The sequence below is a fragment of the Triticum aestivum genome, chromosome 2A (genome assembly GCF_018294505.1).
Source record: "Triticum aestivum cultivar Chinese Spring chromosome 2A, IWGSC CS RefSeq v2.1, whole genome shotgun sequence".
NCBI lineage: Eukaryota > Viridiplantae > Streptophyta > Magnoliopsida > Poales > Poaceae > Triticum > Triticum aestivum.
Window position 1 is genome coordinate 554,441,221 of NC_057797.1, and position 14,322 is coordinate 554,455,542.

Consider the following 14,322-nt stretch of genomic DNA (forward strand, 5'->3'; position numbering starts at 1 on the left):
AAATAGTGAGTTGTACCCTAGATTTTAGTTTTCTTGGAGTGGCATATTGTGGAGCTACCCTGTTTGGTTTGTAATTTCTAGAGCAGATATGAATTTTAGGGAGTGGAGCAGTCCCAAACAGGCCCATACATGCTTATAAAAACTGGGAGTTATTCACATTTTATCATACCCGAAATCGCAATCACTGTTTGTGATTTTGTAGAAAAGCAATGAGTTGCCCTTGATTTTAAACATGAAAATCGCCCATTTTAAAATTAATTTTACCCAATTTTGGGTAAACTTCAAGTTGGAAGATGAAGACAACCCACCCAAAAAGCTCTCACAACGGAGCACCCTGAACTTTGAATATCTGAAAACCATTATTTACAGAAGAAGGCTATTTGGACCCACTCGCATGTACCCTGGAATCACCAAACAAAGAATTCTAGCATATTTATATATGAACTTACAATCAAGCTAACACATCCTTTACAGCCAGCATTCCAGAGAATTATTCTTTTGCATTACCACTATCCTTGTCAAGCAGGCTATGTTTTGCTGTTATAATTCCTTGTGCTCTCCTCTCGGTGACAATTCTTCACGAGTTGCCTGCAACAAATTTACATCTTGAACCGAACGACCACGCATGATATATCATCTTTACTGTCTCTTTTCACTGCTTCGGCGACTAATTGCTTGGCAGCTGTTTGTGGGTCCTTGTACCTTTTCACCACATCAACGGCTTCCTGATTGTTCATTACCTGGTTGACACAAACAAGTATAAGCATATATCAACCAATGTGCTACTCCCTCTGATCCAAATCAATTGTCGCAGCTTTAGTACAAAACTTTGTACTAAAGCTGCGACAATTGATTTGGATTGGAGGGAGTACTAGGTTTTATCCCAGCAATCCACTATATCTGTAACAAACCACACCTTCCAAACTCCATCGCTCGCAAGGACAACTAGCTCAGCAGTGTGATCGATATCTTCAACTTTCACATCAGGCTCTGATTTCAAAAGTGATTTTAGATTCCTGTCCCCAAACGCTCTGGACACGGCCAACTGACCACAGACTCTGGGAACATCTCCTGTAAATTACAGCATCATATTTCAGGCACAAACACAAAAACATATCTAGGCAATTATAGAAAAAGACACTAATGCATAGAGTTAACAGGCTATTATATATAAAATCATGGAGTTAACTAGAAACAAGAGTGGATGCCACGCAAGCTGCACCAGTGTACGTCCTGGCAATTTTTGTCGTTTGTATTCTACTCTGCTGCCACATTGCTGAGGCTGGCTCAACTAAAAAACTTCTGCCCTTGATGTGAACTACACTCGTTTATTACTTAATCAGTGCAATGTTTGAACAAAATTGGTGGTATCAATCAGCAACTGCTACATGGTGTACCGATGGCATTAAGATCCCATTTTCTTCACACGATCATGTTCTACATTTCCGTGGCTACCGTTTACTCATTCACAACCTTTCAGCAGAAACCATGTTATCATTCTGCATCGTCACCTTTTCATTCCATGTTCCTTTTCAACACGCATTTATGCTCTTCTTAGTAGTGTAGCGAGCTCTTCTGCAACTCGGACAGCAGATTGCCAGTAAGGCAGAAAGGATAGAGCGTGAGGAAGCAAACGAGTATATTTTGTCGGTAGCTTTGTTCAGGACTAGCAGAAAAGATAGGCGAAATGGAGTAAGCGAGTATTTAATCAGTGTCTTTGTTCAGGACTTGTTAACGTTTAGCATGGGCTAAAAAATCCTTATCCAGATAGTCAGAAGTTCTGAGTCATGTTAGGAGCCTTAAGGTTGATTACATCCTTACAAAAGGAGGGCTTGTACTTGACAAGGTTCAAGCAACAAAGAAATCTCCATCATCCCTATAGTTCACTCATTCCCAATATACTATGTCTGTATCCCCTTTCAATTATCCCCACTATGTATGTCTCCCCTTTCAATACCTTAGTCCTCTCCAAGCCATCCCGATGTGAATCAATGTCGACATCACAATGCATGATACCATTAACATAAGAATTTTTGTAGCCACGGGTCAGATGCATCAAAATTACTCCTGCCCTTTCAATTTTTGTACCTACTAGCTACTAATCGCAAATACAAGATAATATCAGTCACATCCTACTAAACAACTAAAGGTAATACTGTTCTGGCATTTAATGCCTCCTGCCCGCAACTGTCATTCTTTTCATAAGAAGACGTTGAGGCTAAACTTGCATATTTGTATTTATAGTCATCACTAGCGTCCATTCTCACGGCAATTATTGATTTTTATCAGAAGCATGCTATGGTGGTGGAAAAAGGCAACAATGATGAACATACTGATACTCTAATATATGTCAGAGCAGATATTTTGTTGGCTTTTCGTGCTAGGGCCTTGTGCCCTTGTGGAACTTACGTGAAAAATAATGCATAAGACTAGGGATGGTGACTATTGCCACTTTCTCAAGAATGAATTGACAAGAGTTTCAAAAAAAAAATTGAATTGACAAGGATGGATTTACAAAGCTTTCTGCCTTTTGAGTTGTAACACTAGTACTTCTTATTTGTTCAGACACTTTAAGGTTAGCTAATACAGAGTAGTGCTATAATAATATTATCAAATTCATTGAAAACCTTAAAGTAGACGGAAAATAATTGCTGCATACGTGTAATAATATTGGTTGTATTAGAATCACAATACTGAACACTTATACATCGTTTTATGTGATCCAATATTGACCACGGGGCTTAGTATCCACTTGTTACAGTTGTGTATAAATTTTAAAAAGTAAAGCACTTCCAACATTTTCTGGATAATTTAAGATTAGCTAACTACTCCCTCCGTCCCACAATAGAAGATCATTTTTCAAGCTATGTTTTTCAAGCTATGTTAGCTTGAAAAATGATCTTATATTGTGGGGCGGAGGGAGTACATTACATGGCAGGTCAAAAAATTCATATAATTTAACAATAAAGAATGGCAAGAATATAGCAAGCATATCACTAATCTAAGCAGTATTCAGTAGCGGATACGTTTTTCATTTTGACATCACTAAAAACTTTTCACTAGTACAAAACATTTGAACTAATATTCTGCGTTTGCAGTATCCTGATATTCCAGAACAAGATTAGTGAATCAAATATCAGATGAACAACTGGATGCAAGCCTGTAACAATGATTTCAATCAAAAATATTAAAATAGAAGACCCACCTGGCATATTTGAAACAAAACCACCCTTGTTTTCAATAGCTCCACGCTCTGCATTCGGGTCGTGGTCAATTGACATCTGTATGGCCTCACCTCCTTTCAGAAGAACAGCCCGCGAATCCCCAACATTAGCTACCCACAACTTACTGCCATTTATAAGGATGGCAGTTACGGCAGTGGAGCCACCTTGTCCCAAATCTGGAGTATGTGACAGAATAGCCTTGTCCGTCTTTTCATAAGCCTTTGTGATTGCTCTGTCCGGATGTGTCCAAAACTCTTCCTGAAATGACCCAATTAAACTAAGATCACAAAAAGTACTAGTGAATGGGCCATTCGTATTGAAACAGATGTCGAAAACTCGCCTCGTTCAAAATATTAGGAAACAAATTTTTCTGTAGGTATGCAGGAACAGTATCGCCTAAATGACCATCATAAATAGCAAAAAGACCAAGCTCGTTTCCTTTCACTTCAGCAAGTTCTGCGACATGAAAATCCTCCATCGGATGGTTTGTCTTTCCTCTTACAAGGCTAAACCCGTAGCTAACCTTGACTTGGCCCTGACAGCCTTTCCCTTTACCAGAGGTGGTTGATGCATGCCCTGTCAACTATATTGAAACAGAACAGTCAGCAAGAGTAAATTAACCAATATAGCTTCCAACCAATGCATTCGACGAGCTTCTAACAATTTTTAGTTAAAAAGTTTCAAGTATCAATAAATTTACTTCTAGGAATACTATAAAAAGCATCTTAGAGTAGGTGAGGTGTAGTTCTTCTTTTTTCTTTTTGAAAGGAAACACAGAGCAGGTATAGTCCAGTCAACAACTAACGAAAATCATGTCATAAGAAGATGAGGGCTAGTTTCAAAAAAAAAGATGAGGGCTGATGGGCTTTTGTGTCCAATAAGTCAACTTTAGTCAATTAAAAGATTACCACAAAGCATATGTCACCGGCAGTGAAATCTGTGCCATATCAAAGGCAGTGTAATTCGTGAAGAAAGTACAGCTTTGCTCACTAGGAGCCACATGCTCTAGATATCATCGTAGGAGTACTTAATTTCCCGAATTATCACGTGATATTCTGTACAGACAGCCTCACAGGAAAAATCCTATTCTATTTATGCAGAAAAAAACATGCAATTAGCAAAGAAAATACTGGGACATGGAAGGAAACAAAACTTACCTCGGAGCAACCAGCGCCGAAGCAGCAAAACCTGGCCATATCTCGTAAACTCCCAACCAGTTCCAACCCGTGAACTAAAACAAGATAGAGCAGCCGGAGGGAGAAGAAGAATAGGAAGCCCCCGCCGCCAGCGAGACCCGTCTCGGGACACCACGGGGCTCGGCTTCGGTTACAACGGCCTCCCAAAACCGCGCCTCTTTCATGGAACTCTGCACCCTGACGGCAAGCAAAAAGATGGCGAGGGAATTCGATCACCTCAGTCAGATCCGGTGGCGTGGCGGGAAGCAGAATTAAAGAACGGCCACAGAAAAGAAGAAGAAAAAGAAAAAATCGTGGTTTTCTCCGGCGAAGCGGGTCGACTCACCGATCGATCCAGCGGTGGACGAGCTCGGAGATTCGCAGGGGAGATGGAGGAGAGCTCGAGGCCTTGAGCGATGGAGGCGAAGGAGCTGAGCTGCTCTCGCTCAGGGTCGGGGGGGCCTCCGGTTTTGGGTATTTTTCCTTTCGTCAGGTTTGCGCGTGTGGACGAAGAAGTCTATGGGAGGGGCCTTTCCGGGGGTCAACACTCAGCAGGGTACAGACGGCGGGCCCACACTGACATAGACCCGGCTCATGCACCGGATTAATCGAGCCACACTATCCAGGCGGAATGAACGGTGGCGATGCTTCCGTCTGAAGACCAGGTGCGCGCAGAGGGGCTTGCGTGAGGGGGGCGACAGGGGAGCAGAAACGGTCGTAAATGACGGGTCCAAGCGAGAAAATTCAGCTCCATACGCCGACCTGTGGGCCTGGAGGAGTGGGGCCGATTCGTCATGTGCTGCTGTTCGGTGGAGGTAGGACACGGGCGCGGAAATTAAAGACTTCGGCGGAGGGAGCGGGGCTCGCCGGTTTGACTTGCCTGTCTAGGGGCCGAGACGAGACAAAACAGGCGTTTGGCTTCTCGGGGAACAGGGTCTATGGACCGGAGGCGGCCATCCGCGTGACGGATGCACGGTGTTGACGCTTCAGTTCTGTGGACCATGTTTTGTTCGGCGCTGTGGGAAATTTAATTCAGCGGCAGACGCAGGCGACGACTGGGAAACTAGACCGAGAGAATAATGAGGTGCACAATTGATTTTTTTTTTATTTGCGAGAAGAGGTGCACAATTGATTGCTTGTGCTTCAGTCCGTTACCCACTGGTAATAGTACTATGTGTGAAAAAAATTCTCGTTTCTTCAAATTTAAAGTTAAGGAGCGTTTCCACTGCGGTTCAAAATGATTTTGACCCTTTTTCAAGGGAAAGCTCGAGTGAGTTTTTACGCAATTCATAGGTTTTATGCACGGCTTTTGCTCCCCGCAATTCATAGGTTTTATGCACGGCTTTTGCTCCGAACCACCACCTGATTGTTTGCATGGGGGTACATGCTGACTGCCGATGCTTTGGGGGTAAAGTAGAAAATGTGCTGAATATGCCTAAATTAACTTTGTTCAAAGGAGAGTCCCACTAGGCATTGTTTAAAAGAGGCTTTGGAAAATACTACGAAGGCTCTATTCACAGAAATACTTTAGGTGAGAAACCGGCATAGTTGCTAGGATTCTCGTTTGGCAGTTGTTGTCAGCAGAACTCAATCGGTATTGGTCTGGGTCTCTTTTGAGTAAACATATTTATATGCTCCATTACATGGCATGGCATGAGGTTCTTTGCCAAATTTACGAGAGGACCAGATTAAAAGAAGCCAAGAAAAAGAAAAGTCCACTTCGCCCGTCCGTCCATCCAGGCCCTGCCTGGGCTTGGGCTCCAAGCGAATCACCAGCAGGCCCGCACAACAAACTTGCACGCCCACCCACCACCGGGCCACTTTTTTCCTCACAGTTGGGCTCGGGCTACTTCCCTATCGGGCCACGCATCCGAACTGTGAGAGCTGATAACTTGTCTCTCGAAACCTGCCGATGACCATCATCCCAAGAATCCCACAGCAGGGGCACGTCATGAGGGGTAGCTGTAGATGAGCACCAGGTCCACGTCCGGCAAATTGCGCGCGCGGGACGCGGCCGAAGCCGTGGCGCTCGCCCGCGCCCACGAGAGACTTTGCGCGCCCACACCCCATGCCGGAGCCCACGGGGAGCCGACGGCGACGGCGCGGCGCCCCCCGAGCGCAAGTGGTATCCACGCCCACACCACCAGCAAGCAACACCAACGGTCCCCTTCAGAGCGCCCCGGCAAATTAAACACGCGCCACCGTGCGCGCGGACGGCGGGCGCTCGCGCGGAGGGGCCGTTTGATCGGAGGGCGAGTTCTGTTTGGGCCCGCCGGGTGCGAGGGGGGCCGCCGCGTGGCGTGCTGCGACCGATCGTGTGGCTCTCCTATCATCCACGCCACACAAGAATATATTCGTCTCTCGTTACAGGATGGCCCATGCACGGCATGCACCCATGTGAAAAGCTCCGCGGCCTTTCCGCCCCTTGGCTCAGTGCGGTGTCGCTTGATCCAGATTACTCCTTTTCTGGCTCCAAAGGAGAAGCACCCAATGATTCATCATGCTATCATGTGTGCAAAGTTTTCGTTCACTGTTGGAAGGTGTGGTATTTCCACTATTGAATACGTTTTGACGAGCTTTTTTAAAAACCATATAAATTTTAAGTGCCGAAACTTAATACAGAGCTAACGAAAAAATGCAAGTTTCAAAAACTAACACTTAAAACCTAGTGTGCCTTCGCGCCAAATTCTACCAACTTTGTAGATCACGAAACAATCATGCGCTCTGACAGAGCTGGGCAGATGCGTGCCCCTGCAAATTTCCGTTGTAGCCTGGCCGTGGGAGGCCAACTTTGCTATATCGTTGCCGTCTCTCATTTGTGCATATTTCACATCTTCTTTTTCTTCTATGTTGTAATGCAAAAACGCGGCATTTAGCAACAGTAGGCAAATGTTGTATTTGGCATGGATTATTCGGCCTCACGGAAATAAATGGACTAATTAGCACGCCTCTAAAAGAACCCAATTCCTATGTCAAAGAAATTTTGAACCGACATCAATATACCATATATACGAATATTGTAGCTTGTTGTATACTTGTATGCCACACACAACAAGGAACTATCTTGTGAGAAGCGCCGGAGGGCAACAGATCTACTCCCTCCGTTCCTAAATATAAGTCTTTGTAGAGATTTCACTATAAACCACATACGGATGTATATAGATGCATTTTAAGTATAGATTCACTCATTTTGCTTCGTATGTGGTCTATAGTAGAATCACTCCAGAGACTTATATTTAGGAACGGAGAGAGTAGTACAATTTATGGCTCTATGTACTTCCCTCGCTAGGAAAAAAAAGAATAACATATTAAATTTCCATTCCCCTGCCCAAAGGTTATCCAACAGGTTGTGAGTGTCTTGCTTGAACTTTTACAAGATGCTCCGAGATTTTAGACGTTACCTCTCTTTTATGTTTACATGATGTTTTATTTATGTATAATAATCAATATATCGATTACTTTGTCACATTTTTGTGACGAGAACTTACTTTATTGATATAAATGTCCCTTTCATAATTGCATCGGAAGTTGACTATGAGAAATAGACATCAGTTGGTAATCTTGTACTAAGCATCTACCTAAGCTAGGAAATTCTCCCAACTCAAAAAGAAAACTAGCAAATTCTCATTATAAAAGTGGTTACCAACAATTTTTCTCTCTCTCATTGATGGTTGGGCTTGCTCTATTTTTGGGTAGCCAATAATTAAGATTGAGATTTGTTGATATCCTCGGTGTCACCAAACATAACGGGACATAAGTCCATCCACCATGTGCATCCAATACGATAATGGGTGGAGGAAAATGTTTTGGCTACTTCTACAACTTTTAAACTTCGTTGGCTTCACAGGTGGGATGCCTTGATGCAAATAGTATATTTTCCTTCTTTCTCTCATATCACTCACACAAAGCCACATGTATTAGATAAGGTGTCGGTGCAAGGCGGAGAAAAATGTAGCATGGTGGCATCTTGGTGCACCAATTCAAGGTTGCTAGACACACGTATAGGTGCCTCCAGATGCAGAGGCCGGGGGTCATCCTCCTTTTCTAAAAAAAACACGTATAGGTGCCTGGAGCGCAAAATGATGGAAGCTCCCATGCCATTGACAAAAGTCTAGGCTCGAGGAAGCAAACATGGGTCGTCATATATTGATATCATCGACTACCATTGTGAAGAGCGGTTGGAAGAAACGACAAAGAATGAGTTGTATATTTTGTTTGGTGGGTGGGTGGAGGGGGGAGGGGGTATTTAGCGGCCTGTAAGAAACATAGCTTATTTACTGCAAGATTTGAGAGAAACAACAAAAGAGACAACGATATACCATGGTCGTTTAATTTGGGAAAACATATTTTGTGTTTGCGTGGGTAATTCTCTATCTCTCTGGTCAGTCTTGTTAACGAATGAAATTTCAAATCGATTTCACCAAAAAAAAAAGGTATTGCCCTAAAAAAGAAATTCAAATCAATTTCAGCTAAGAACAAAAACTTCCAAAATCTTAGGGTCACCAAGTATATCATGGTACTATCTACTCCCTCCGTATCAAAATATAAGATATTTTTTACACTGTTATAGTGTAAAAAAATCTTATACTTTGATACATATTAAAATGAAAAGATTAGTGTTGGGCGCGTCTGGTGGATGCCGTCGGGCCGGATGTCATCTGGAATCGTTCATGCTCGGTTGATCTTTCGCGAGGAAACAAGATGGGTACAAATACTAGGAGGAATATTATCGGGGGTGAGAGGAGAATGGTCAGGTCGCCAAGATAAATGGGGGAGTGGAAAGGTTAGATCAAATCCAGCCAAGCAATCCCGATATCCTCAACCTCCCCCTCTATTGGACCAGAAGCGCACGGCCGAGACCCGCCGCAACAGCGCCAGGCACCAAACAAAAAAACCAATCACTCCAGAAAGTTACGCAGAAAAGAGGAGGAAAAACAAACCACTCCTCGTGCGCCTGCGCTCACTCCGAGGCGAAGACGCCAGAGCAGAAAAAGAAAAATCGCCTGACCCAATCCAATCCAGCGCAGCCCGGCTCCACTGTTCCCGGGATTCTCGAGAGGCCGAGCTGCCTGGTTCTTGATCGGCTCCATGGTTTCTCCGACGTGTTCTTGATCCGAGGAGCGGGAGGCGGGGTTTCTTTCTTGGATAGGAGAGGAGGCGGTTCTTGGACAGGAGGGGATAGGGTTGTGGGTTGGCCGGCCATGTCGGTCTCGTCCTCCTCTATGTGCGGCGGGGACGCCGGGATGAAGTGCGTGGTCTGGTTCCGGAGGGACCTCAGGGTGGAGGACAACCCGGCGCTGGCGGCGGCGGCGCGCACCGCCGGGGAGGTGGTGCCGGCGTACGTGTGGTCGCCGGAGGAGGACGGCCCCTACTTCCCCGGCCGCGTGTCGCGGTGGTGGCTCAGCCAGAGCCTCAAGCACCTGGAGGCCTCGCTCCACCGCCTCGGCGCCGCCAAGCTCGTCACCCGGAGGTCGCCCGACTCCGTCGCCGCGCTGCTCCAGCTCGTCCGCGACACCGGCGCCACGCACCTCTTCTTCAACCATCTCTACGGTTTGCTTCCTTTTCGGTTGAAAATACGCCTCGCTTGTGTTTGCTCGTGCGCGTGTTCTCTAAACAACACAAGAAATACTGCTCTTGTCGGCCGAGATCTCCTTCTCTTTGTAGATGTCGATGATCCAAATCTGTGGTTTATTAACGCTATTTCACTTGAACTTCTTTACCTTGGCTAGATGAAACGAAGCAGCATCTTTTATTTGTTATTCTTACTTATTTTGGGGCTTGCATCTGATTTGCTCAGGTTGAACCAGATCTACTATACTACTCACTACAGTAGTACTATGAGGGTGCTTGGATACAAGGGACTATTTTTAGTCTGACTAAAAATAGTCTCTTTTAGAGGCTAAAGTTCCAAGCACCCCTGACTAAAGAGAGGCTAGGACTAGTCTTGAGGCTAAAATCTTTTAGTCATGGAAAACCTACTAAAATATGTATTAGCTCTCTCTCTCCTCATTTAATTCCTCTCCTTAGTTCTGGATTGGAGGGTTTGGAGGATAATAAATGCTCAATAACTAGATTTTAGTCTCTTTAGTATTTGGATCCAAGCATGGGTGAGACTAGCAAGTTTTAGTCCCACTACTTTTAGTCATGGGACTAAAACGTATCCAAGCATGCTCTATGTTATCATGTCATATCACATCCCAATTTATTATGCTTTCCGTATGGTACAACTCATGGCAAGTCAATTGGAGTAGCGAGTCCAAATTTAGCAATCTTGAGCTTACACTTTCCATATTAACTAGGTATAAACTATGAACATTTCCAGCAACTCCGTCCTTAATTGCCAACAGTTCTTGATGCCACCAACCAACCAAATCAATCTTTTTCCTTTTGAGGGTACACCAACCTACCAATTCAACGAGGCAGTAACCGTATCTAGCTATATTCTCCATTTAGGCACTTGCACTTTCTACTACAGTCTCAATTAATTGCTTGTGCTGAGACTCCTCATCCATTATCTAACTCAACAATCAGTTAATCACTGTGTCTTGGCCATCTTTTCAGACCCGATCTCGCTGGTCAGGGACCACCGGCTCAAGGAGATGCTGACGGCAGAGGGCATCGTCGTGCAGTCTTTCAATGCCGACCTGCTGTATGATCCATGGGAGGTCAACGATGATAAAGGCCAACCGTTCAACATGTTCATGCCGTTCTGGAACAGGTGCCTCAGCATGCCGTATGATCCCCCCGCGCCACTGCTGCCCCCTAAGAGAATCAATTCAGGTGCCTGCTCAGTTATAACCATGATACTATATTTTTATAACCATAATAAGTAGACAAAGTGATAGACTTATTCTACAGAATAAAAATGTTCAACCTTCTGTGTTTAAAGCATATCTCATATTTTTATTCTAACAAGCACTGCACCACAAGTTGATATTGGAATGTATTCTTCAGTTGATTCACTTGCAAAAAATATATTCAACAGGTGACCTATCGATGTGCCCATCAGACGATCTGATCTTCGAGGATGAGTCAGAGAGGGGAAGCAATGCGCTTCTGGCACGGGCATGGTCACCAGGCTGGCAGAACGCAGATAAGGCGCTCAGTGCCTTCCTGAACGGCCCTTTGATCGACTACTCGGTGAACCGCAAGAAGGCGGACAGCGCAAACACCTCCCTCCTTTCACCTTACCTGCATTTTGGTGAGCTGAGTGTGCGCAAGGTTTTCCACCTTGTTCGAATGAAGCAACTCGTGTGGAGCAATGAGGGCAACCATGCAGCGGAGGAGAGCTGCACTCTATTCCTCCGATCGGTCGGCCTCCGGGAGTACTCGCGATATCTTTGCTTCAACCATCCATGCAGCCATGAGAAGCCCCTCCTTGCACACCTCAGGTTCTTCCCTTGGGTGGTCGACGAAAGCACCTTCAAGTTTTGGCGCCAGGGACGGACTGGCTACCCTCTTGTTGATGCTGGCATGAGGGAGTTGTGGGCGACTGGGTGGCTGCATGATCGGATACGTGTGGTGGTTTCAAGTTTTTTCGTCAAGGTCCTTCAACTACCATGGCGATGGGGGATGAAGTATTTTTGGGACACTTTACTGGATGCTGATCTTGAAAGTGATGCGCTTGGTTGGCAGTACATCTCTGGCTCTCTCCCTGATAGCCGGGAGCTCGACCACATTGACAACCCTCAGGTACGTGCAACTACTAATTTCTTTAGAAAAAAATTAGACAACTTGGTGATGACGAATAGTACTGAGTACTGATGCTTTCTCATGTGAATCTTTATGAATTATGTCAGCTCGAAGGCTACAAGTTTGATCCACATGGGGAATATGTCCGACGGTGGCTTCCTGAACTTGCAAGGCTGCCAACAGAATGGATACACCACCCATGGGATGCGCCTGCGTCTGTGCTGCAAGCTGCAGGAGTTGAGTTAGGCTCCAACTATCCTCTCCCCATAGTTGAGCTAGATACAGCGCAAGTCAGGCTGCAAGAAGCCCTGTCAGAAATGTGGCAACTTGAGGCAGCATCCAGGGCCGCAATGGACACTGGAATGGAGGAAGGCCTGGGCGACTCCTCAGAGGTGCCACCCATCGAATTTCCTCAAGATTTGCAGATGGAAGTCCACTGGGAACCAGCCCGGGTAGCACCCAATGTGCTCACAACTGCACAGAGACGCCAGGATCAGATGGTGCCTACCATGACAACTTCACTCAACAGGGTTGAAACAGAAATTTCTGCTGATTTGGGGAATAGCGTGGATAGTAGGGCAGAGGTGCCGTTCCGCATGCATTTTGAGCCACGGACTGAGAGGGAGGAAATGATTCGAAGCACGGGCAATGCAGCTGGAACTAATGGCATTCACCATCACAATAACTTTCAGCAACCTCAGCACCGTATGAGAAATATTTTTGCGCCATCTGTTTCTGAAGCGTCAAGTAGCTGGACCGGGAGAGATGGTGGCGTGGTCCCAGTTTGGTCACCTCCTGCAGCATCAGGCCATTCCGAAACTTATGGAGCTGATGAAGCTGATGTTTCTAGTAGGAGTTATTTGGATAGGCATCCTCAGTCACACCGGATAATGAACTGGCATCAGCTATCACAGTCATTGTAAGTCACACACATTAGCTCATTCTTCTCGGTAAACTGCATTGATGTTGCCTTTGCATTGCAATTTTGTAAGTTTTGCAGGATAGTATGAGAGATTACGTTAGTGGTACTTTATGCCAGCAAAGTGTCTCTCCGCAAAAAAAAAGCCTCTAAAAATAGTGTTTTGTATGTGAAGCAGCATAAGGGCTAAAATCACGCATATTTATCTGGAGACACTACCCATGAGTGTGTCAAATTTCGTATGAACCAAATGTTTTTTTAAGATAACGAGTCTAGCTGCTAGAGTGCCATACAATCTGATACAGTTTCAATTCCTAGATCAGTTGAAATAGGAGGAACAACCTATTTATTTTAGCTCGGTTTTGCATATGTTTTTTTCAGTTTATTGTGTGTGTGGAATTTGAACTGAAACCTTATCTGGGACTCATACTACACATCGCCCCCAAACATTGATTCTGCATTTAGCAACGAGTTACTATCTTCAGTTGTTTGGCCCCCAAACATGTGAATGAATGCTAACTTAGCTTTTTCTCCCCATCTTCTTTTTTTGTGAATGAATGCTAACTAGCTGTTCTTACGAAAATGTAGCATCGTAACATTGTTGTTTGCAACATTGATACCGACATGCATGACTGTTACTCATATACGATCTGATACATGAAGAATGCTGAATTTCAGGACAACAGGCAGGGACGTGGAGAACTCCGTGCAGCCAAATTTCATCGGTTAGAGTTTTCCGGACAGAGTGGAGATTCACAGACCTGTGATGTATAGTCGGAGGAGCGTGCAAGGCAGGCGTCTTCGTGGAAGCGATAATAGCCATGTAAATTTAATCCTCTAGAACCTGCAAGGATATATGCGTTATATATAGCTTTGCTAGAGTTGGTCGAAAAAGGATGTGTATTATTGATCATCAGACAATTGAGGGTTTCCTAGTGGGGGATGCTTATATTTTTTGTAGGGGGTGTGTTATATGTCTATAGCTGCAAACTCCCCTGTGTGATTGGCAATCTTTGGTTACTCCTGGACGGTTTTGTGCAATCAGAATGTATATATTGGCCTTACCTGCTGCTGCTATCACTAACTGTGTTATGTGGATTGATGTGCTGTGTTTCTTAGGGTACGCGCGACGGCAATTTTGATAATGTGAAACGAACAGGGCACCATAAGGACGTGCGATGGGCAATGAATATATACGGTGGAGAATGCACGCAGCATATGTGCGCGGGCTAAGATCACGAGATGCCCCACTAAGTATTGCTACCTTTGGTGCCAGGACCACTGCAAGTTTAAGCCCTAGCCACCCCCATAA

At 44.9% G+C, this 14,322-nt stretch overlaps 2 protein-coding genes across 3 annotated transcripts; one reads left to right on the forward strand and one right to left on the reverse strand.

The window, feature by feature from the left end:
* Positions 1-317: 317 nt before the first annotated feature.
* On the reverse strand, positions 318-4,922 carry LOC123189390 (probable protein phosphatase 2C 41). Of its 2 annotated transcripts, none has more exons than XM_044601791.1 (6): positions 4,746-4,922; positions 4,382-4,597; positions 3,565-3,807; positions 3,206-3,482; positions 917-1,071; positions 318-740 (listed from the first exon to the last, which is right to left on the reverse strand). In XM_044601791.1, exons 2-6 carry the CDS (start codon positions 4,418-4,420, stop codon positions 600-602), a joined length of 855 nt encoding a protein of 284 aa, XP_044457726.1. In that variant the 5' UTR covers positions 4,421-4,597; positions 4,746-4,922; the 3' UTR covers positions 318-599. The 2 variants fall into 2 exon arrangements, with proteins under 2 accessions (XP_044457726.1, XP_044457725.1); XM_044601790.1 differs by having other exon boundaries at positions 4,382-4,590; positions 4,746-4,900.
* A 4,295-nt stretch (positions 4,923-9,217) lies between these two features.
* Positions 9,218-14,090, forward strand: LOC123189391 (cryptochrome-1). The gene is made up of 5 exons (XM_044601792.1): positions 9,218-9,949; positions 10,961-11,179; positions 11,385-12,091; positions 12,199-13,010; positions 13,689-14,090. Exons 1-5 carry the CDS (start codon positions 9,601-9,603, stop codon positions 13,738-13,740), a joined length of 2,139 nt encoding a protein of 712 aa, XP_044457727.1. The 5' UTR covers positions 9,218-9,600; the 3' UTR covers positions 13,741-14,090.
* The last annotated feature ends 232 nt before the right edge of the window (positions 14,091-14,322 follow it).

Bases quoted from the DNA above. Each gene is read 5' to 3' on its own strand.
- LOC123189390 (XM_044601791.1), bottom strand. From the start codon at position 4,420: ATGGCCAGGTTTTGCTGCTTCGGCGCTGGTTGCTCCGAG. The intron at 3,483-3,564 runs GCGAGTTTTCGA...GGGTCATTTCAG, and splicing joins TTCCTAATATTTTGAACGAG to GAAGAGTTTTGGACACATCC. The intron at 741-916 runs GTGTGGTTTGTT...TGTGTCAACCAG, and splicing joins CGAGCGATGGAGTTTGGAAG to GTAATGAACAATCAGGAAGC.
- LOC123189391 (XM_044601792.1), top strand. From the start codon at position 9,601: ATGTCGGTCTCGTCCTCCTCTATGTGCGGCGGGGACGCCGGGATGAAG. The intron at 11,180-11,384 runs GTGCCTGCTCAG...TATATTCAACAG, and splicing joins CCCTAAGAGAATCAATTCAG to GTGACCTATCGATGTGCCCA. The intron at 12,092-12,198 runs GTACGTGCAACT...GAATTATGTCAG, and splicing joins ACCACATTGACAACCCTCAG to CTCGAAGGCTACAAGTTTGA.